Source organism: Quercus robur, chromosome 5 (assembly GCF_932294415.1).
Source record: "Quercus robur chromosome 5, dhQueRobu3.1, whole genome shotgun sequence".
NCBI lineage: Eukaryota > Viridiplantae > Streptophyta > Magnoliopsida > Fagales > Fagaceae > Quercus > Quercus robur.
The window spans coordinates 18,158,032-18,181,720 of record NC_065538.1 but is presented as its reverse complement, the minus strand read 5'-3'; the positions used below and the strand labels follow the sequence as shown (position 1 = coordinate 18,181,720).

Below are 23,689 nucleotides of genomic sequence, written 5' to 3'. Positions count from 1 at the left end.
GCTTGATTAGCACCTACCCCTTCTTTGAGAATTCGACCTATCTTCCCCCTCTCCTCCCAAAAAAAAAAAAAAATCCAAAATATTTGTGTAGGTAAAAATTTTGGATTTACGTCTCAAAAGAAAAAAAAAATCCAAAAAATCCACTAAATAGACTCTAGTAAAAATCACACTCTTTGGTACAAATTTAAGAAAAAAAAAATCCCACTTTTTTGGCATTATGTGCCATTTCTAATAGGCTGTATAATGAATGAATTGTGCTCGTCAAAAAAAAAAAAAAATAATAATAATAATGAATGAATTGTGCCGTTTGAGTAAATGCCAACTGGCACCCCAACGGTCAAAAAATTTAAAATTTCTAATACTTATCCGGTTGGCCAACGGTCATATTTCCACTATCTTCCTTTTCTTTCTCCATCATTGAGTATAGTAGTTTGCCATTTTCTCTCTTCGTTCAAAACTTGCATCCAGATAGATCACAAACTCAGAAGAAAAGAAGAAAAATTCTTTATAATTCGTTGAGTGAATTTGTGAAATAGAGAATATATCTTCTTGTGTGAAAAGGGTTTAAAACATTGTGGACAAGAATGGTGAAAGAAATGAACGATCCTGATAAGGATGTATCATCATCAACGCTAATCAAAGCCTCTGAAATTCCAAGAGCCTCGGCAACAGGTAACCCCTTTTTTTCACTCTTTTTCTCTATTTTATATGTTTGGTTGCCAAGAAAGTATAGGAAAACATTGAAAGAAAAACTTGCAGTCTAGTAAGGGGTTGAAGTTATTTTTGTGAAACCATAATTCATTTTACATATTATGTTTACTTTTTTCCCATTATTTTCCCAGTAACCAAACAAGGGTTTCGGAGATTTCTTCTAATAGTTTTTTTTTTTTTTTTAAAAAAAGTTTTTTATGAGACTTCTAATAGTTTTTGAATTCACTAATTCATTATATATGTTTTGGTTTAATTCGTGATGAGAAAGTTTGTTTCTTTGATAATTGAAGGTGAAATCATGATTAAGATTTAAGAATAGCTATGTAATAAAGCTTCAATCTTTCTTTTCTTTTGCTTGGTTCTTGTTCCTTTTTCTTGGTTCTTTAAAAACTTGTTTCCAGTTTCAAATTTGTACCAAGAAAGTTTGTTTCTTTGTAATTTCAGATGAGAACGATCAAAGCCATCAACAAATGGGTCCTAACTCGCCAAACCCAAAGAAATTAACCCAAAAGCATTACATGTCCCCAACCATATCTGCAGCTTCCAAGGCCATAATCCCAAAAAAGAAAATCTTAGCTGAAAGGAATGAAGCCTCAGAATCTATTTTCTCGGAACCCGTTGTCCAAAAGACCCCAAATCTTGAATCAAAAACCACTTCTTCAAACCCGCTAACGGAAAAATCTGATATAGCTTCACCTCAGGGTTTTGAACCCAATGGCAATGGCAATGAGGAGAATGTTGTTGCTGATGGTTCTTTGAGGCCTTATGACCCATTAACGAATTATCTTTCTCCAAGGCCTAAGTTTCTCCGGTACAAGCCAAATAGGCGTCAAGAGATTCTCCATCGCCTAGAAAATGAAATTCCAGAAGGAAAAGATGGGCTAAGTAGTACAAGTGGTTCTTCTGAATCCCAGAAAGTCAGTGATGAAGAATCTGACTCGGGTAGCGGTCATGGCTCTTTGATTTCTTCTACTCAAGAAGGTTCCAGACAACAAGAACATGAAGAAATTGAGGAAAGTGATGAGGAAAATGAGGAGGTAGAGGAGGAGAAAGTCTGGAGTGTGAAAAGAGTGTTGGAATCTTTGTTTTGGTTTGTGCTTTTGGTGATTTCTACCTTATATATATCTTCCATGAATTCTCCAGAACCTTCACCTAGTTTACAATCTTTTGAGGGCCCTAAATATGGGTACTGTGAGATTCAGAACCGTACATTGGAAGCTTTCATGGCTAAGAAAGTTGAAAGTGGAAGTAACATCTGGGATCAAAGAGACGAATTGCAAATGGCTTTGGATCAAGTAAGCCAGAAATCTGATGATGAGTGGATAAAGGAAGAAAAAATGGTTCAAGATGTTAAAATGGGAGGAGTGGACATTGTTGAGGAGTTTGGTGAAGTGATCAAGTTAGAGGGTGGAGAAAGTGAAGCTATAGAGGTGGATGAAGATGGAATGAAGGGAGTGGTTGGTGAGTTGGGTGAGGTGTTAGATCTACACACTGAAGATATTGAAGCTAATTTTGATCATCAAAGGATGTTTGCAAGCGAGATTTCTGGTCAGATAGATGAGAATTCTGAATTGCAGAATGCTGGAAATATAGAAAAGTTTGAAGCTTTCCAGGATTATAAGGCCCCATCCTTGTCTGATGGGGTGGATCACCAAATCATGGAGTCTGATATCGCAAATGTTCTTGAAGAAGAAAATGATGTTTGGGTGAAGGAAGCTGAAGAAGTTGTCAATGAGAAAGCTGGAGATGAAGAAATGGTTGAAAGAAAAATGGAGGGAATGGAAAATGTCACAATCAAGGCTGGTGAAGTAATCAACAATGGTGATACAGACACTGAAATTCTCAATTTTGAGGTGGAGGAAGAATTGGAGGAGGGGCTAAAGAAGCAATTGGAAACTGATTCATTACTGAAACTGGTTATTGGGGTTTCAGTATTTTCTATGATTGTTGCCTTTTTGGTCTTGGGTTTTCACTTTAAGCGTAAGAAAGCTTTGAGGAAGGATTCTTCTCTAATAGCAAAGCCTTGTTCTGAAGCTTTGATAGTAGAGAAGGAGAAAAAGGATTCTTCTTTGATACCAATACAGACGAACAAAGCTACCAGAAAGGATTCTTTCATTGTAAAGCCTTGTACTGAATCTGGCATGGGAGACAAATGTAGCTCAGAGCTTCCCAATAGGGAAGAGCTGCACACTGAACGTGTTGACTCTTTTAGGAGTCATCCATCTTTTCATCCAATGGAGGAAGTTCCCAAACACGATTATGAAAGCCGAGCACCATCAGTTGAGTTGCTTGGTGAGTTTGAGGTTGGAGAAGTAAGCAGCTCTCTGAGGAGCAGTGGTGTGAAAAACAGGAGGATGGAAATTGAAGAGAGCAGCAAGTATTCTGTTTCCACAGAGAAGAAGTCAGGGAGCAAGGCTCATCCAATTCCTGTTCAGTCCCAGTCGACCTTTTCAGAGTTCTCTACCGGAGAATCTCATTCATATGGAAGATTTACTGCTGAGAGGAAGATAGTGAAGGTAAGAAATATTTGGTTTTATAATATGTTTACAATTTACTAATCATTTTTTCCTATGATTGTTTTAGTTCTAGTTTGAAACAAAATGGTTTTTGATTAATTATCTTAGTATTGCTTTATTAATAACTTGACACCAAGGTAACATTATGATTTCTGAGAGATAGAAGTGCATACAGCATGTTTAGCATAAATTGTAGTGATTCCGCTTGCATCTGTTGATTCCTGTATCATCATTTATCTGTCTTAACAAATGAATGAACATTTTTTTTTTTTTGAGAATGATGAATGAACATTTATTTATGTGGCTAAATGCATTCATATGTATATATCACATCCATTTAGCCCTAGTTATATGCATTCATATAATGTCAAATTGGACCTACCAATTAATTCTGTTTCCCTCAATTTAGCTAGCATGAAGTATAAAGTATAAACACAATAATGACACAATGATGTAACTATCAAATTCTTTAAAAAAGAAAAAAGAAAAATGCCACAACACATTTAAGTTCCAAGGATGATGACTTATCATTTTTCTTCTTTGAACTGCAAAGAATTGAAGGAATGAAATTTTTATAATTCTAGTGCTTATCATTTTAATTAGTAGCAATCATTTTAGGCCAATTGTTTTTTGTGTCAAAATAGGAGGGCAGAGATGGAGAAGTGCAGGAAGTTACAACTCCAGTGAGGCGATCAAGCAGAATCCGAAATCGCTCAGTCATGTCTCCATGAACTACTGTCACGTTTTTTGTTTTGCTGATGTGCACCAGTCGGAACAGCGTCCTCTGTTGTTTCAAATTTCAGCCTTCTTCCACTGTAAAACTTCTGAGGAGTTAGGCTGTTTAACATCTTTTACTGTAGTCTATAAAACAAGCTGAGCAGTTGTTAATCTTAGGAATTGATTCTTTTGTAGTTGGATTTTGTGGTTGAATGAAATTGAACTTGTGATTACATTCATGCACCTTTGACACCAACTAATCTATCTCATATATATGTTTCTTATACCTTTCTTTTCTTTCTTGTCCTATCTCTATCAATATGCTCATGGTACTTTGTCCCTAACATATTGAGGTTGGTTGTCTTCTTCCCATGGTGATTATAATATTGGCCACAGTGCATTGTACAAGTTGCTAATGTTGAGTCATGTTGTTGGAATGAAGTGGAAGTCCATTAGCAAGTAGATATAATTGAGATACTGCATCACATGTTAGGTGCAACTCCAAAAACTTTAGTATGAGATTTGATATACAAATGTTATGCAGTATATGATTTCAGTGAAATATTTTAAAGTGGATCTTCAAATTTCTTGACAGAAAGCGTTCAGAGAAAAAATATTCCAAAGTATATGATTTCTATGTTAATAAAGTAGAGGAATTGTGCTGTCTTCATTATGTCCATTGATGCTCCTATTTGGCTACTGAATTATGATCTTTACTAGTCAGTGAAAAGAAAAGTTCTAGACAGACATATAACTTCTCATGGCAGACACAGATTTATAGGGATTTGCCTGAGCAGACTCAAAAAGTGGTCCTTCTCCAGCCTCATATGGTGGTATCACCATGTGCAGAATGATTCTAAAGTAGCTTCTGATCTATGTGGATTCATACGGGCCTGACATGTCTAATGGAATCGTAAATGGCTCATTTTGACAGTTCTTAACAACACAGATGAACTTATTCAACTCCTAGGTTATTATTTTATTTTTTGAGTCCTAATTAGTCAAGGATTCATTTGAAAACACCCTCTAATTCCAGAAACTGAAGATGCTCGTTACAGTTATTATCCAATTTTTTGAAGTTGACAACACAGATGAACTTATTCAACTCCTAGGTTATTATTTTATTTTTTGAGCCCTAATTAGTCAAGTGGATTCATTTGAAAACACCCTCTAATTCCAGAAACTGAAGATGCTCGTTACAGTTATTATCCAATTTTTTGAAGTTGACAACACAGATGAACTTATTCAACTCCTAGGTTATTATTTTATTTTTTGAGTCCTAATTAGTCAAGTGGATTCATTTGGAAACACCCTCTAATTCCAGAAACTGAAGATGCTCGTTACAGTTATTATCCAATTTTTTGAAGTTGTGCATTTCTCAGTTGCATTCATTTTAGAATATCATTCACAAACGTTACCCTCTAGAGAATAAAAGAAAAAAAGGACTATTGCTGTAGTGCATAACAATCAAAATTTTGAATCTGGGTATTGGGAGATAATACAAATCTACAGATGCCCAAAAAAAAAAAAAAACACAGAAAGTGATATATACTTTTCTGAATACATGATCATAAAGTTTGTATTCACTTGCTCTTTACCCTTACAACTCTGCCTGAAAAAAACATGCTCTTCACCCTTACAACTCTACCCGAAAAAAACATGTATGTTTCATCAAGTCTTGATAAGTTAAATATTCTTCTGTACAGGAATTGGAGGGGGCCTACTAATACTTAAGAAACTTCCTCTTCTACCGGATAAAGATAAAGATGACAAAGAACCTCTACTCTTCTTATAGATGGTAGCCTTGGGAAGGGTGTATGGTTTCTGGGCATCCAATCCTCCTCCATAGCTCTTGCATGATTTCATTTTCCTTCTATAAGGAGTTTCCTTTTTTGCAAGGTCTTCTATGCTCATAACCCTTGAGAGAGATGTAAAAGACTGAGACTTGCCTTGAAAGTACTTGGAGAGTCCTCTCCTGCATATATCAGAACTTATATTAGCCTAATACTCCAATATTTTAACAAGAATTTCTATCCTTTCAGAATCTATGCAAATATATTTTTAGATTTGGAACAAAGGCTGCTGGTTTTTCTTTTAAAAAAATCTATGGACAATATCTTTTAAGTTTCAATATATTCTCCTTTATTTCTACTAAAAACCGAATCTAGAAAAAATCATAGTGATAAATTCGAATAATAATTGCTACTTTGACAAAAAAGGTAATGGTTGAAAATTTTATCAAGCATTCATGCCAACCCAGAAAGGAATTTCTAGCTCCAAAAAAGCTTATCACAAAAAACTTTTCCTAGAGTTTGTTCAAGCAACTTACTTGATGGGTAATTGGGCCATGAGTTCTGACAATTCATACAAAGGTCCACTAGAATGTGAGGAGGATAGAGAATATGAAGTTGATGAAGATGCATCATCCACCATGTCTGATGATGATGTTGATCCACTAGAAATCCTTGAGTCTTCAAGGGAGGATGTTGATGATTCCATATTACTATCATCATTATTATCATGACCACCTTCCATGATCACCCAGCTGCCTTCATCTTTATCTTTGGCATGAAGCTCTTTGTATAGCTTAATTTGATCTTGAATCATTTCTTTTCCACCTTCACTCATTGATAGCAAAATGATCTTGGGAAGATAAAGTTGCACATATGAATATTATGGTTTTCAATTTTCAAATACCTAACCAATATATCTTGCACGCATGAACTTTAGGGCACTTCTTAGGGACCATATATATATGGATATATATAGAAGTTTCACATGTTAGAAGAGTACGTGGATTAGATTGCTACTTTTAGGAAATTAGGTGCCATGACATCTAGGTGCACAGAAATCCCATAATTTTGAGGGTAAAGTAGCACTACATTTATAATGCATGTTCTTGGTATAAGTAGAAACGTGACCCCCCACCCACTAACAAAAAAGAAAAACCAACAAAATAAAATAAAAAGAATAATAATTATAGGTAATGAATTGGTTTTTTTTTTTTTTTTTTTTTTTTTTTTTTTTTGAAAATGGTATTGGATTGGTACGGTTTTGGTTAAACTTGGAAAAAAAATTTGATAGGACGTTTTTTTTTAATAAGAAGATCGTAACTTTTATTAAGAATAAGATAAATACAATACATCATAAATGAAAAATGACTCAACCGTATTTGGATTTTTTTTTATCCAAGCTATATAATTATCAATATTCTTAACATAATGAGTCAAGATGTGAAAAATCTTATTTAATTAGTTATTTTACTCAAAACAAATTTGGGTTCAAATTATCATTTCTCCCACTTGTTATAGGAAAGAAAAATATTAATGTAGATAAAGAAAAATTAATTGGCAATATTTCCTTTATCTTTATTGGTAAAAGTGTTTAATAGCGACCGGAGGCATACAAATTCCATGCACTTAAATGTTAGTCTAGCAAGGTCCTCATATTCATTATTTATTTCTACGGTTTGTCTTTTTCTTTTTCATTCATTGCCTTATCTTAGATTCGACATTATCTTCTCTTATGGTATGAGTTCATTGACCATGCCCCATTGTTGATTGTACTTGGAGAAAAGAGGATAAGCTCTATGGAATTGAAGCCATCCTTATGTGTCACTATCTATCTCTACCATATTATCTATTTTAATTAATATTTTAAGGATCACTTTGTCAATATTGTGTCAAAGAAGCACTTCTAGATGTAGAAAAACTAGGAAACCTTAAGGAGGCATAGGTTATGCAGGTACTGACTATTTCCAGCATTTATTAGGTTGCCTTGCTCAGCTAGAACCATAGGAGACAACTACTTAGTCATATTAGTATTTTGACCATTTTTTTCTTATAAAAATTTAATAAATAACTAAATGGTTGAACAAAAGTGTTCTTGGAGACTTTACCAGATCTCTTGATAAGGTGTTCTTTGACACTTATACATATACATACTCACATACGTTTTATATATATATATATATATATATATATATATGGCCCGCAGAAATTAATTTTACAAAGACAATACATATGGGTTCAGTTAACAATTAATTGTTGATAAATTATTTTAGAAAATTTTTGACATCACATTTTTATGAAAAATATAAAAAATTGTTAAAAAAATTAATTTTTTTTCTCTTTCTCATAAAAATTTAATTTTTTTTTTTTTTAAATCAATACTTTTAGAACTTCCGTTAAATTCATTATATATATTTTTCTAAATCAATGCCTTTAGGACATTGGAAAGGACTCTTTGAATGCTTTTATTTAGGTTCATTTATTCATTCAATCATCATTTATTAGGTTTTTAGAGTTATATTATTAATAAATAAAGATAATCATGTTTCTTAATGAAAAAAATGTTTGAAACATAGATAAGCATTGCTCTTGAAAAAATTGAGTGCAAGTTAAAGTTTGTTTGCAACAACACACATTTATAGGAGCATGTATTTCTATTCATAATGATAATCATGAACGTGTTAAGGATGAGCACGAAAAAGAGAGAATATGCTGAAGAAGAATACAAATGGACCACCGAAAAATGTAGAATTGAATGTCCATGCGATACACGTTCTTAGACTTTTCCAATGCTAAATATGGCCCGCATAAATTATTATTATTATTATTTTTTTTGAGAAGGGCCCGCATAAATTAAATATACATAGATAACGCGTTTTTGAGCCCTGTTAACCGGATGTTATCAAGGTAATTGTTAATTAAGTAAGACCTACGTATTGTATTTAGGTGTTATTCTTTAAGTTTTCTTTTTAAGATTTTGCTATGTGGATTTTTTCTTATGGGATGAAAGTGTATTTTTTAATTAAGTAGACATATGACTGAATCTTAAAAGGGAAACCTAAGGAACAGCACCTAAGGTACTGTACTGAAGTTTTGTCTTTATTAATAAACAATTTTAGAAAAGTTTTGATAACATTTTAATGATAAATATAAAAAATTGTTAAAAAAATTACTTGATCTTTTCCTTTCTGATAATTTTTTTTAAAAATATTTTTTAAATCAATACATTTAGAGTATTCGTTAACTTTGTACCACATTTATTACGTATACAACCCTTTGGATATAAACAATTTTTACCCACAAAAGGTAAATTTTTTTTTAATACAAAATAGAAATTTTATTCTAGCCTAATCTAAGTATATATGTGTGTGAAACTTTCTCTTGGAAACTTGAACCCTGATCCTTACCCCTCATACCGCACAAATACTTATATTTGTGGAGTGAACCACTGCACACGACCATCGCACCAATGGTGTGCGGTGGTTCACAAAAAGTAAAGATAAACATATAAATCTAGGTCTATTAAAAAAAAAGGAAAAAGTTTGGCTACAACTTTACTCAATATCTTTTTATTGGAAATGAATTTTGACAAATCCACCATTGGATTACGTAAATTTTCATATTATATCCTTGCAAAATTTCCAAAAAATTAAATACCAATAGTTATATCATAAATCAATTATTTAAATTGCAAGTTTTTATAGTCTACAATTATGCATAAAAATAAGATTATAGATTATATAGTAAATAACATTTAATTGTCACAAAATTTGAAATGTGTTAAGAGTATAAAGAACATGCAATCTAATAATTAGATTTTCAAAATATATAGAAATGTTAATTTTTTTAAAAAGAAAGTTGTACTCTTAGGCTACAATCAATTTTGTAGCCAAACTTTATCCTTAAAAATATAATTTTAGGACAACTTTGGGATTGTAGGAGTATTTAGTTTTATTGGTTTTTGAAAAGTTATGCCTAGAGCTAGAGCACTTATTAAGTTTTTGAATTAGGATTTGAATTCCCATTCCCCTATACGAATACCAATTATTGCAAATTGATTTTCACAGATGAGAACAAAAATCTTATTTATTTATTTTTTTGGTTGGTTTTGAAAAGAAAAATTTATTTCGCGCTTGAAAAAATTAGAAAAGAAAACAAAATTTTGTTTGAATATGTGTTGATTTTACGCACCTACCCAATTCACCCTCGTGAGTTGTGACCCACACAGGCATCCGTCCAACCCTTATGCGAGAAGTGCAGAAATATATTTTATTTTTATTTTAGAAGTCAATTATAAATTTTATTTAATGTGTTACAAGTTAATTAGGCCATTAGTATTTTTTGTAGAGTTAAAAGTATTTTCGAAATTTAATAATTGAGTTTCTTTAAAAGTAAATTAAAATTAGGGTTAAGTCAAAGTATAAGCACTTTTGTAATCAAATGGAGACTATTTGCTTGAGTAATAAAATTTATTGTTGGAGATTTTCCTTCAATAATGCAGTGCTAATTAAATCCTAAAAAGTAAAAACCAAGTCTAGGCAAGTCTAGATGTTAAAAGTATTTTCGAAATTTAATAATTGGGTTTCTTTAAAAGTAAATTAAAATTAGAGTGTAATTACGCTCATTCCTCTCATCAAATTTTTTTACTTTTTTCTTTTAATTTTTTCATTGAAATGTTCTAATTGAATATTACTTTTTTTTAAAAAAAAAATTCGAACTCTCAAATTGAGAGCAATTCAACACAATGCAATATCATATCTCAATCCAATGTTCTGTTGGAACTTAAAAGGTCTGGGTACAATTATTGGTCTGTTGTTGTTGTTTGTTTGTTTGTTTTTTTTTTTTTTTTTTTTTTTTTTTTAAATGAATGTCTGGATTATCAAAAAAAAAGAAAAAAAAGACTGGGTGCAAAAGCGAAAGGATTTGGAATTGGTTGGGAGATTAATAGGGAGTTGACTTGAAGGTGTATGTCATTATATTTGGTGTTTGATAGACAAGTTCACCTCTGCCGTCTTACATCACTTGTCGGCTGTAGCTGTAGGATAGGCCTTGACATCAAATCTTATCCACACCCATGAATTTTATATTGTACCTTAAGGTCCCTAACAGTAACAGCTTATCAATTATTAATTACTTATTAAGGAAAAAAGAAGAAGCATGGGAATGACACGAGGACCACTATGCTAAAGGATGACTCAAGCTTAAAAGAAAATGGTTGCATGCGTCTGGTTGAATCCATGGACTTGGTTACTTAGTAAAATATGCTTCTATTTGTACTATTTATAAGAGATGCTTCTCTTGGTAGGTTTTCATTTTTAGACTAGACTTTTATAATGTTTAAAAATACTCTCATTATGTATTATTTATAAGAGGGTTCTCATTTTTAGACTGAACTTTTATAATGTTTAAAAATACTCTCATTAATAAAGGGTAACTTCTTTTAAAAACAGACTCATAAATGTTATATAATAAATTTCATTTCGAATTCAAAAAGAAACTCCTAAAATTTAAGAATTTTTTTTCTTTCATGTTCTTTTTTTATTCCCTAAAATTTAGTGTTTTTTATTTATTTTTCATCCGAATAAAAGTAAAACACCTCAATTTAAAATTAAAAAAAAAAAAAAAAAAACTAATAACTTGTTTGGTTGGATAGGGAGTAGAGGGAGATAGAGGAGAGGAATGGAGAGTAAGTTAAATTACCTTGTTTGGAGGTTTTTTAAGGGAGAAGGGAGAGGGATTCTAATTACTTCTAACCTCTCATTTTTAATTCTCCCAAATTGGAAAGATTTGGAGAGAGAGTAGAACATAGAAATGCTTGACCAAATGAATTACCAAATTTACTCTTACCATATTAATAAAATTACAAACTATGAAAAAACTAATTATTCCCCTCATCCTTATTTAATTTTAAAAACATTCAAATAAGGTGGAGGATAATCATTCTCATGTATTCCCCTCCCCTCTCATTAATGAAGGATAACTTCTCTTAGAAATAGGATTATAAATGTTAAATAACAAATTTAATTGAATTAAAAAAGAAAACTCCTAAAATTTAAGATTTTTTTTCTTTCATTTCATTTTTTTATTCCCTAAAATTTGGCATTTTTTATTCATTTTTCATCCGAATAAAAGTAAAACACCCCAATTTAAAAATAAAAATATAAAAAACTATGTATTCAAACTTAGCCTTCTTTCCCCCTCAAGTTTATCTTATTTTTCTTATTCAAACTTTTCTCTATCTTAATACACCACTTTCAAATACACGTTCAAAATGTGAGTTCCAGTTAGCTAAAATGGTAAAGTCTCTGATGGTTGTATAAGAGATCTTGAGTTCAATTTCCGCCTATACCAAAAACTGATTGGTGTCTTGGTCTAATAATAAAGAGCTATTATCAGGAGCGGACACTGTAGGTTGAAACTCAGAAAAAAATACACGTTCAAAATATCTCTAAAATTTATCATTTTTATTTGTTTGAAAAATTAAAAAATATATTTTTTCAAATTATAATAGATATAGCTTTTATCCAAAAAAATAGAAGAGCATCTAAGCACGTGCAACGCGCATGCTTTGAGGCTAGTATCATATATTACTGTAGGTACCCAAACTAATGGTACTCTAAATCCATTGGTTTATTCCTTATAAGGTAGAAAGAGGAAAGAGATCTTTCCAATGTGGGACAAAAGAATTCAAGCCAAAGGCAAGGCAAGGCAATCAAGCCAAAAAAGCCAAAGGCAAAGGCAAAAGTAAAGAATTCTTGAGTACCTACAATAAAAGGATAACCAAACTAATGGTAATCTAACTCCATTGGTTCATCCCTTATAAGGTAGAAAGAGGAAAGAGATCTTTCCAATGTGGGACAAAAGAATTCAAGCCAAAGGCAAGGCAAGGTAAGGCAATCAAGCCAAAACCAAAGGTAAAGAATTCTTTAGTACCTACAATTACATATAACTATGTATTTGTTAGTAAAAACTCTCGTCTATTGTATAAAACAAAAATACCATGAAAAGTACATGTTTTATATATATATATATATATATATAATTAAACGTATTAAACATTTCCTGTATTATACTTATACAAAAATATTTCAACTTAATTTAATTTCAATACTTTTATTGAGAGTAAAATTGTTTATTTTGTTAAGACATGCCATTATGTATAATAATTAAAATATCAAAATTCATATATTTTTTTTAGTTCTATATTTTATTATTTATATTAAACATCAACATTTTCATGCTTTTATTATACCCTTGAAAAATTTTCATTTGTTAATATGTTTCTATAATTTGAGTTATTAGATCTTATTGCTATATAATCTATATACTAGATATAAAATAAACAAAAAATAATATTATTTTGAAATTGTAATAACATGAGATAGTAAATATTTTTTTTTTTTCCTATTAAGTTACTGCATGAAAGAATATATTAAACATTATGCCCTTCACTCACTTGTTATATATTTCCTTTAAAAACACAACTAGAATTTGAAGAAAAATATATACTAAATTTATTAAATTATTTTTGTAGGGTCTCAGTTTGGGGCCCAAGCCCAACAAGTATGGGGTCTTGGTCCAAGGGGCCCAGAAACATTGAATTTGTAGAGAGTGGGTTATAGAACTGGGTCTTAGCAAAGTGGACAGTGGCTAAGGTTGGGCTACACAACAATTAGACACAAATAAATCCTGTTAATGTCCATAAATTCTCAGTCCGAGGAGATGGGATGGATGTTTGCTGATTCTTGCTCTAAGTCTCCAGTTATTTTTCTGTTCCTCTGTTCTCTCTCCTTTTTCAGTCCCTTTCCTTATGATGACTCCCTTTCTTCTATAGTCTCCTTGAAGCTATCATGACCTTACACTTGTTGATTATCTGGACCCTCACTTGAGTGCTTGTCCTATCGGACACCCCCTCCATCTTTCTGTGAGTTGTGGTAGTCAAGGCAGCACTATTCACAGGTCTTCTCCACATTAATGCTGCCAGAAAAGTAGCTGCAACGCATTTAATGTGGCAGCTGCAGCCTCTCCTTAGACATCTTACGTTTCCTTCTTTGCCACGGGTCTATGGGACTTGTCCTTGTTACTAATGTCCATTGGGGTAGGTCCTTTTAGTAGGCAGAGTGCATGTTTGAGCCATACTCGTCACGTCTGAGGAGATATTTCTCCTTGGACTGCCCTTTAAATGTCTTCATGCCCACGAGAACTGGGCTGGGAGCCCTTTTGGCACCCACGTCTTTTCCTCGGACGTGGTTGATCTTCCCGTATGGGGCCCAAGACCCATTGTATGATCTTGGGTCTTTGCTCCTACAATAGCTCCTTAAAATTCTGGTTTTTCCCTCTTATCCGAGGAGAAAATGTGGGATTTTGATATTTATTGGATAAATTATCACAATTTCTTGACTCATGCGTGTGGGAGTACAGTCTCACGTGCCTCATTATTGCTATTGGTGTTTTGTAGCCTACGAGGTGCCATTAATTGCAATAGGCGACTTTATGTTCCCTCGCATCCAACGGTGGGGCGCTTAATCAACGGTAGACATTCCTCCAATTCTTTGAGCGGGAGTAATCCCGTTTGTTTTTTCCTTACTATATAAGGCTTCTGAAGGGAATTACTTTCCCTTTTTTAGAAAAGACACTCAAGCGTTCCAGAGCACTTCAGCACTTTCTCTCGCAAAACACTCAAAAGTCCATAGCCATTTTTGTAAGGATTCCCGGCGGATCCTTTGAAAGCTCGGGAGGTTTAGAACTCGTGCTTCTCGTAAGTGTTCATTTCCCCGTATTCCTTAAATCTCCTTCTTTGTTGTTCTCCTCAGCCTCCTTCCATTAGCAAATCTTTTTCCGTGCCACCTAGGGTTAATAGGATGGGTAAGTTTCAGAACCTAGTAGATTCTCCGGCCGGCGTGGAAGGTTTTAGGTCCAAATACCGTATCCCGCAAGGAGTGGGTCTAGAATACTGCTCCTCGGACCAAATCCTAACCAAGAGAGAAACGGGGTAGGTCGTTATTCCTATGATCGCTTTCATAGAAGGAGGAATGACGATTCCCATAGGAATGATAACTAGGGATTACTTGCGCGGTCATAGGCTGGCCTCCTACTAGTGCGTCGCTAACATGTTCCGGATCCTAGGGTGCGTAGATGCTTTAAACGAACAGATGAACCTCGGCCTCTCATGGCACGATGTAGTTCACTTGTATGAGTGCCATTGCCTTAATAAGTTGTATTACCTGAAATCCAGGTCCGACGAGGTGAGGCTGATATCTTGCCTTCACAATTCCAACAAAGGCTTGAAGGACGATTATTTGATTGTTTCTAGAGCATGGCACGACGGTCTTCGCTGCCCAGTTAGGGTGGGAGCACCAGGTGGGGCACTCTAGGGTCAAGTCCCCCGGCAGGGATCTTAGTTTTGAGTTTTCCTTTAACTTATTTTGGTCTCGATTTTGATTATTTGCCTTCTCAGACTGACATAACTCTCCCTTTGGGTATTTTGCAGACAAAGTACACACTACTCCGAGGATAAGTTTGGTTAACGTCCAAGCTCTCAACTACCTCCTAAGGTCCGAGATCTTTGTGAGCGAGGACGGGCAACTGTGAGCTGCTCACCTCATCTTGGACTACGAGCCTCTCTCTCATGCTTTCGTGGACGTGGGTCAAGCAATAAGGGCTGGGAGTCCTCGATTAGCCCGTATTGATGTTTTTAAGCTGGGCTTCTTTGCTCGGAGAGACCTACCACCAGTCCAACCGACCACCAGTCCAACCGCCCACTCAGTGCGTCCTCCAAGAGGTAGTCGTTCCAGGGGAGGGAATTGACTCCTTGCATTCATCCCTCGAAGTTGAAATCGATCACTTCCATTTCAACGAGGAGGGTGAGGTATCAACAAGGCCTGTAGAAATTTCAGATTCCGGCTCGGATCTTGATTGCTTCTCGGCGGCTCATTCTCCTGGACTGGTAGTTGCTCAGATTGACACGAGCCAAGAAATTGAAGAGGAGGGTATGGACTTAAAGCCGAGATTCGATCTAAGGGGGCTTATGTCCAATAGGAACAAAGGGCAGTCCTCCAAGGATGCCCTTAAAGAGCAGGTTCCAGCTAAACTTCCTCCTCTTCTTCCTCCTTCCACTGACCCCGCGCTACAACCTATTCCTAATTTGAGGCGGAAAAGGCCAGTGGAAGAACTGGAGGAGGGTGAGGTCGGCCCCCAAAAGACCAAACAACAAAAAAAGGTAAGGAACCCAAAGAAAAAAGGACGAAGTCCATCCATAGCCGAGAGGAGGCTGCCATTAGGAGGGAGCAACACATTTGGTCTCCCTGCCTAGAGTTGGACGACGCCCCCATCCCGTGGGATGCAACCTTTTGGGAATCCCAGCAGGGGCAAGCGTCTTACCTCGCTGAGGCCCTGCAATAGCCCCTCCTTTTGCCTTGTAACATGGACGGGCTCCGAGCCACTAGGCAACCGAACCTCATCATGTCATTGAAGAGAGACCTTGCTATGGTAAAATGAAGACTTTCCCTTGTTCAGGTTCTTTATTCCGTGTAGGTCTATCTGTCGTTTTTGTTTTAATGATTCTTCCGTTATTCCTGTGCAGGTCACCCAACAAGTCTTCGTGGCCAAGGAATGGGCGAAGAATTCCCGGGAGGAGGTGAACGTTAAGGTTCAGTCCTGCCTTGCCGTGGAGAAGGCTGCGAGTGCCCTTAAATTGGAAAAAGAGCGCTTAAGCGAGAAGATCAAAGAGGCATTCAAGGCCTGGGACAGTGCTGAGGTGGGCCTTAAGACCACTATGAAGCAGGCCGAAGACATGCGCCAACAACTTCATTTGTCAGAAATAAACCTTGTGACCAAAAAGCAAATGGTCTCGGACATTAAGGCGTAGCTGTTACAGGAGAAGGAGGGGGCTCGTTTGGCCAGGGAGGTAGCTGAGGCTGCAGTGGTAGCCTTTTATGAGCGCGGAGTGGCGGACACTGAAGCCAGGCTGACCGAGGAGGTGGCTGTGGTTTGCAGGGACTACGTCACCGAGTCCTAGGGAGTAGCCATGGACCAGATGGCAGTTCTTGCGGAATTCGACCTTAGGAGGATCGAGAATATCTTATTTCCTGAGGATATTCGTGAGATTCCAGGTTCGGATCCTCTGAGGAGCCCCCTTCCGCCCCGACCACTGCTCCCAATTCCATTATACCTGAAGGGAAATGGGGGAACGAGGAGGCATAGCCACCAGCTAAGGACAAGTCACCTGAGGACGCCCTCACTATAAGGGACGTTGTCGCGCAAGCCAAGGATGTTGGACCCAAACCTAAAGCAGGAGATGATTGTTCCGAGGCTGAGAGTCCTGTAAAGAGCTCAACCCAAGATAAAGTCTAGGACATTAGTGTAGGGTTTCTTTTGTAGTTGTTTTGCTCTGTTTTCCATTTTCTTAGCTTTGTTAATGTTTGTAAGATGACACATCTTATAGCTTAATGAATGATATAATTTCTTCTTTGAATTTTATTTTACTGCTTCAACTTTTGTCTTCATTATGAATGAATTTCGACTGTGTTACTGGATTTCTGATGATAATCCATTATTCGCAGTTTAAGTAATATGGCTAAGTATGAATGAGAGAATAAGACTCTTCCCCCATGATTTTGCGCCCTTTTGAGTGACTAATTTTTCCAAGCCTGTGGTCCGAGGAGCCACGTAGGACTTGTGTTCTGTTTAACACTTAGATAAAATTGAATAGTGATTAATTTTCCCCAAGCCTGTGGTCCGAGGAGCCACGCAGGACCTGGGTTCTGTTTAACACTTAGATAAAACTGCATAGTGATTAATTTTCCCCAAGCCTGTGGTCCGAGGAGCCACGTAGGACCCGGGTTCTGTTTAACACTTAGATAAAACTGCATAGTGATTAATTTCCCCCAAGCTTGTAGTCTGAGGAGCCACGTAGGACTTGGGTTCTGTTTAATACTTGGATAAAATGCGCAGTGATTAACACAAAGGCTTTTCGCAATTGAAGGGTATGCCAAGAGTAGGAACTTTAATTAATAATAGTAACTTTTCAGGTTGTTTACATTCCAGGGACGTGGTACTACATGCCCATCCAAATCTTCCAAAAAGTAGGCCCCTATGCCAGCCACCAAAGTGATACGATATGGCCCTTCCCAATTTGGTCCGAGTTTTCCCCATGCGAGGTTTTTTGCAGTGCCCAGAACTTTTCTTAACACCAGGTCCCCAGGTGCCGGTGGCCTTAGCTTTACCTTGGCGTCATAACCTTACTTAAGCTTGTGTTGGTAGTAGGCGAGCTGGACCGTTGCCCTTTCCCTTCTTTCCTCGACAAGGCTTAAATTCCTTTCCAGCAGCTCGTTGTTGCCGTTAGGGTAGAATGAGCTAGTTTTAAGTGTCGGAAAGTTTGTTTCCAGTGGAATAATAGCCTCGGCCTCGTAGGTCATCGAGAAAGGGGTCTCCCCTGTTGATCTGCGGGGTGTGGTTCGATACATTCACAGGACGTGCGGCAGCTCTTCTGCCCATCTTCCCTTTGCATCGTCTAACCTCTTCTTCAGCCCGTTTACTATAACCTTGTTAACGGCTTCGGCCTGCCCATTCTCCTGTGGGTAAGCCGGTGTGGAGTATCTATTGGCAATTCCCAACTCGCTGCAATACTTTCTGAAAGCCTTACTATCGAACTGAAGTCCGTTGTCCGAGATTAGGGTATGAGGGACCTCGAACCTAGTGACAATACTTTTCTAGACAAATTTCTTGGCATCCACGTCTCTGATATTTGCAAGTGGTTCGGCCTTGATCCATTTGGTGAAGTAATCAGTGCCGACGAGAAGATACCTCTTGTTCTCCACTGCTTTAGGAAATGGCCTTAGGATATCCAAACCCCACTGTGCGAATGGCCAAGGGCTGGACAGTGGATTGAGGGTCCCGCTCAGTTGATGTATATTTGGGGCAAACCTCTGGCATTGGTCGCACTTCTTCACATATTCGTGCGCCTTTTTCTGCATGCTCGGACACCAATAACCTTGGGTTATGGCTCTATGGGACAAGGACCTGCCCCCTGTATGGCTCCCACAAATTCCTTTGTGTAATTCCTCTAGGATAAGCTCCGTGGCGTCAGGGTGTACGCATAGCAAGTACAGTCTTGAAAATGAGCACCTATACAGTTTCAAGTCCTCGGACAGCCAGAATTGAGAAGCCTTTCTTCTAATCTTTTCGACCTTGCTCTTCTCTTCGGGTAAGACGTCCTCCTTTAAAAACAGTATTAAAGGGTCCATCCAGCTAGGCCTCGCCCTGACGCTGTGAACATGCATCAACTCGGCCTTCATCACCGAGGGCCTGTGTAGATCTTCCACAAGTATAACCCGAGGTAGGCATTGAGCCGAGGAGGTGGCTAGCATGGCAAGAGAATCAATATGGGTGTTTCTGCTCCTAGATACGTGCATTAGGCTAAAAGAGTTAAAACGCAGGCGCTTAGCTTGGACCAAGTACTCTTACATTCTTTCATCCCTTGCCTCTAATTCCCCATTTACTTGTCCTATAACAAGTCTTGAGTCCGAAAACATGTTTATGGATTTCCTGCCTAATTTCTCGATCATAGACATTCCTTCCAACAAGGTTTCATATTATGCCTCGTTATTCATGGCCGAAAAGCCTAGCCTTAGTGATTTCTCGATGGTAATCCCCTAGGGGAAATTAGGTCGAGTCCCACCCTAGAACCCCTTTGATTTACTGCGCCGTCAACATATACTTTCCAACAGGTGGGCCCTTGCTGAGAGACTGTGCCGACCAATCTTTTATTCGTGTTTGGCATTCCTCCCACTTCTTCTGGTGAGGGTTCAGCAAACTCAGCCACCAGATCCGTGAGGACTTGGCTCTTCACGGTGTTGTGAGGCATGTACTTAATGTCGAAGGCGCCAAGAATGGTCCCCCACTTAGTTATTCTCCCTGTGTAATCGGCACTTCGGAGTATAGACCTGAGCGGGAGTTGGGTTAAAACAACAATTGTGTGTGCCTGGAAATAGTGGGGGAGTTTCCACATGGCCTGTACGATCGCCAGGGTGGCCTTTTCCAAGGGGGGGGGGGGGGTAACGGATCTCAGCCTCATGCAACGACTTGCTCACGTAATAGACAGGCCCTTGTATACCGTTGTCCGTCCGGATTAGCACCAAGCTCACTGCGTGAGAGGCCACGGCGATGTAGGTGAATAAAACCTCGTCGGCTTCAAGACTAGACATGATTGGTGGCCGAGACAGATACTCTTTGAGCTACTGGAAGGCCAAGGCGCATTCTTCAGTCCACTTGAACCCTTTCCACTTGTTTAATAAGAGAAATAAAGGCCTACACCTATCCGTCGAATAAGAGATAAAACGGTTCAAGATGGCGATCATGCTGGTGAGCTTTTGGACCTCCTTAGGGTTCCGAGGAGGCTGCATGCTGTGGATAGCTCTAATTTGGTCGGGGCTGACTTCAATACCTTTGTGGGTTACCATATAGCCTAAGAACTTTCTTGATCCCACTCCGAATGAACATTTAGACGCGTTCAGGCGCAGCCTGTATTTTCTCAGGAATTCAAAGATATCGCCGAGGTCCCTCAAATGCTCGGATACTAATTTACTCTTTACTACCATGTCATCTATATAGACTTCGATGCTCTTACCCATTTACAGCTCAAATATCCTGGTCATCATCCTTTGGTAGGTGGACCCAGCGTTCTTCAAACCAAAAGGCATCACCTTATAGTGGTAGTTTCCAATGGGGGTGATAAAAGCTGTCTTTTCCAGGTCGTCGGTAGCTAGGGGTATTTGATGGTATCCTTGAAAGGCGTCTAAGAAGCTCATTCGAGGATGTCCCGCTGTTGAATCCACCAGTCGATCTATCCGAGGCATAGGAAAGGGATCCTTCGGACAGGCCTTATTTAGGTCCGTGAAGTCCACGCAGACTCACCATTTCCCGCTCTTCTTTTTCACCACAACTGTATTAGCCAGCCACTCAGGGTAGAAAACTTCTTTGATAGCCTCTGCTTTCTTAAGTTTCATCACTTCTTCCTTTATCACATCAGCATGCTTTTTCGACGGTCACCGAGGGGGTTGCTTCTTAGGTGTAACGGATGGATTAACGTTAAAGTGATGGCATATGAAGTTCGGATTGACCCCCCGGGGCCTCGTAGGAGTCCCATGCAAACACATCCATGTTTTCCCTGAGAAAATAAATTAGCTTTTCTTTCTCTTGGGGTGGTAGTTCCGAGCCAACTTGAAAAAATCTTTCCGGATCGGAGCCCACAAGAACTTTTTCCAAATCCTCACAACTTGCCTCCTTGGCTGATCCCCCACCACAAGGGGCCGGGGTCGTTAATTGCTATAAGTCATTCTTGGTAGGGGTTGAGGGCTCGGCATTCGGCTGTTATGAGATGGCGGACACCATGCATTGCCGGGCCATGGCTTGATCTCCTATCACTTCTTTGACCCGACCCTTCGACGGGTACTTCACCTTTTGGTGCAAGGTTGAGGAGACAGCCCCTAGGGCGTGAAGCCAAGGTCTAGCTACAATGGCGGTGTAGGGCGAATATGTGTCCACCACTATGAAGTCCACCTCCACTATGTCCGAGCCTGTTTGTATAGGCAGTCTAATCTGGCCTTTCGGAGTAACGGTTTTCCTTTCGAAACTTACCAAAGGGGAATTGTATGCCGTCAAGTCTTCGGGTCTCAGCTTCAGCCCCTTGTACAGGTCGGGGTACATTACCTCCACAACGCTACCCTGATCGACTAGCACCCTCTTCACGTCATATCCCCCAATCCTGAGTGTGACCATTAGAGCATCATCGTGGGGCTGGATAGTTCTAACCTTATCCTCATCCGAGAATCCGAGCACGGGCAAGGCCATCCCCTTAGCCCTCTTAGACACACGGTCGTCAACTTCAGCGGGAAGTCGGGCCACCGACATTACTATGAAAGGATGGAAGCCGGTTCTTCCTGGAGTGGCAAGAATGACATTTATCGTGCCAATAGGTGGTCTCAAGGTGCTTTGCCTTGCCTCAACGCTCGTCTGTTCTTGTTGGCCACTAGAATGATGCAAAAGATGTCTTAACTTTCCCTCTCGAACTAGCTGGTCCAAGTGGTTTTTCAGATTTCTGCAGCCATTGGTGGTGTGCCCCGGTTCTTGGTGGTATTGACAGTATAGGTTCTAGTTGCGTTTTGTGGGGTCGCCTACCATTCTATTTGACCATTTGAAGAACAGCTCATTCTTAAATTTCTCTAAGATCTGATGTAATGGATCTCGAAACACAGCGTGGACTGCCTGCGCCCTGGCGGATCCAGGCTGCTCCGTGTAATCTTTTCTCGGCCGATTGTTGCTGCTAAATCGACCTGAAGTCCCTCCTCTCTTGAGAGACAACCTTCGCTTTACCCTTACCCATCTGCTGGTCCTCTTCGACCCTCTTGTACTTGTCGATTCGGTCCATGAGCTGGCGCACGCTGGTGACCGGTTTCCCAGTCAGGGATTTCCTTAAACCGTGCTCTGTCGGCAGACCTCTCTTAAAGGTGCTGATGGCAATGTCATCATAATTGCCCTCTATCTCGTTATACATCTCCTAGTACCTATCCGAGTAGACCTTCAGGGTTTCTCCTTCTCGCATGGATAAGGACAGAAGGGAATCCAAGGGCCGAGGAACCCTACTGCTTATGATGAAGCGAGAGCCGAAAGCCTGGGTTAGCTGCTTAAAGGAATTTATAGAGTTTGGCTTGAGGCCGTCAAACCATCTCATCGCCATGGGTCCCAAACTAGATAGAAACACTTTGCACATCAAAGCCTCGTCTTTGGAATGGATGGCCATCCTCTGGTTGAGCTGGCTTACGTGCTCTACGGGGTCCATCCGACCATTATATATGGCAAAAGTGGGTTGGTGGAACCGCCGAGGAAGTTTAGCCCCCTCTATATTGCATGTGAAGGGTGACTGAGAGATTCGATCTAGGGCCTTACTCATGGCGTCGTTTGCTAGGCCCTTGCAAGACGGACTTTTGTGGCCGTGTTTGTGAGGTTGCTCTTCCTCATAGGAGAAGGTTTCACTTGGTGGGGTTCTTGACCTTCGCCTGTATTCGTTGTCCTTTTCATCGCTGGTGTTCGAACTGGGGGAAGGTCGCCTTCGCTGTGCTCGGCGCAACTTCCTCTTTAGGTCGTCGATTTCTTGCTGTAGAGCCCTATCATTGTCCCACTTTTGGGATGCATGACCTTTCCCTCTCGAATGGCTTCTGCTCGTATGGGAGGTATTTACGCTACCCTCTTATCGCTTGCCTTGATCTTTTTCCCGTTCGAGGTTAAGAAAGTTGTCTTGCTGTTGGGAGTCTGCGGATCCCGTTTGGCGTAGACCTGATCCTTCCATTTCTAACGGTCGCACTTGCTGAGGCACAAGTTCTCCCCACAGACGGCGCCAATTGTAGGGTCTCAATTTGGGGCCCAAGCCCAACAAGTATGGGGTCTTGGTCCAAGGGGCCCAGAAACAATGAATTTGTAGAGAGTGGGTTACAGAATTGGGTCTTAGTGAAGTGGACAGTGGCTAATGTTGGGCTACATAACAATTAGACACAAATAAATCCTGTTAATGTCCATATATTCTCAGTCTGAGGAGATGGGATGGATGTTTGCTGATTCTTGTTCTAAGTCTCCAGTTATTTTTCTGTTCCTCTGTTCTCTCTCCTTTTCCAGTCCCTTTCCTCATGAGACTCCCTTTTTATATAGTCTCCTTGAAGCCATCATGGCCTTACACTTGTTGATTATCTAGACTCTCACTTGAGTGTTTATCCCATCAAACACCTCCTCCATCTTTCTGTGAGTTGTGGTAGCCAAGGTAGCATTGTTCATAGGTTTTCTCCATATTAATGCGGCCAAAAAAGTAGCTGCAACGCATTTAATGTGGCAGCTGTAGCCTCTCCTTGGACATTTTACGTTTCCTTCTTTGCCATGAGTCTGTGGGACTCGTCCTTGTTACTAATG

General features: G+C 38.6%; 2 protein-coding genes across 2 annotated transcripts; one reads left to right on the top strand and one right to left on the bottom strand.

Moving 5' to 3' along the window:
• The first annotated feature begins 409 nt into the window (after positions 1-409).
• LOC126725342 (uncharacterized) lies at positions 410-4,183 on the top strand. The gene is made up of 3 exons (XM_050430006.1): positions 410-672; positions 1,156-3,227; positions 3,872-4,183. Exons 1-3 carry the CDS (start codon positions 585-587, stop codon positions 3,956-3,958), a joined length of 2,247 nt encoding a protein of 748 aa, XP_050285963.1. The 5' UTR covers positions 410-584; the 3' UTR covers positions 3,959-4,183.
• Positions 4,184-5,468: 1,285 nt separating this feature from the next.
• On the bottom strand, positions 5,469-6,698 carry LOC126725343 (protein OXIDATIVE STRESS 3). Its single transcript, XM_050430007.1, has 2 exons — positions 6,274-6,698; positions 5,469-5,919 (listed from the first exon to the last, which is right to left on the bottom strand). Exons 1-2 carry the CDS (start codon positions 6,570-6,572, stop codon positions 5,631-5,633), a joined length of 588 nt encoding a protein of 195 aa, XP_050285964.1. The 5' UTR covers positions 6,573-6,698; the 3' UTR covers positions 5,469-5,630.
• Positions 6,699-23,689: the final 16,991 nt, after the last annotated feature.

Bases quoted from the DNA above. Each gene is read 5' to 3' on its own strand.
- LOC126725342 (XM_050430006.1), top strand. From the start codon at position 585: ATGGTGAAAGAAATGAACGATCCTGATAAGGATGTATCATCATCAACG. The intron at 673-1,155 runs GTAACCCCTTTT...TTGTAATTTCAG, and splicing joins TCCAAGAGCCTCGGCAACAG to ATGAGAACGATCAAAGCCAT. The intron at 3,228-3,871 runs GTAAGAAATATT...GTGTCAAAATAG, and splicing joins CTGAGAGGAAGATAGTGAAG to GAGGGCAGAGATGGAGAAGT.
- LOC126725343 (XM_050430007.1), bottom strand. From the start codon at position 6,572: ATGAGTGAAGGTGGAAAAGAAATGATTCAAGATCAAATTAAGCTATAC. The intron at 5,920-6,273 runs GTAAGTTGCTTG...TGATATATGCAG, and splicing joins ATGGCCCAATTACCCATCAA to GAGAGGACTCTCCAAGTACT.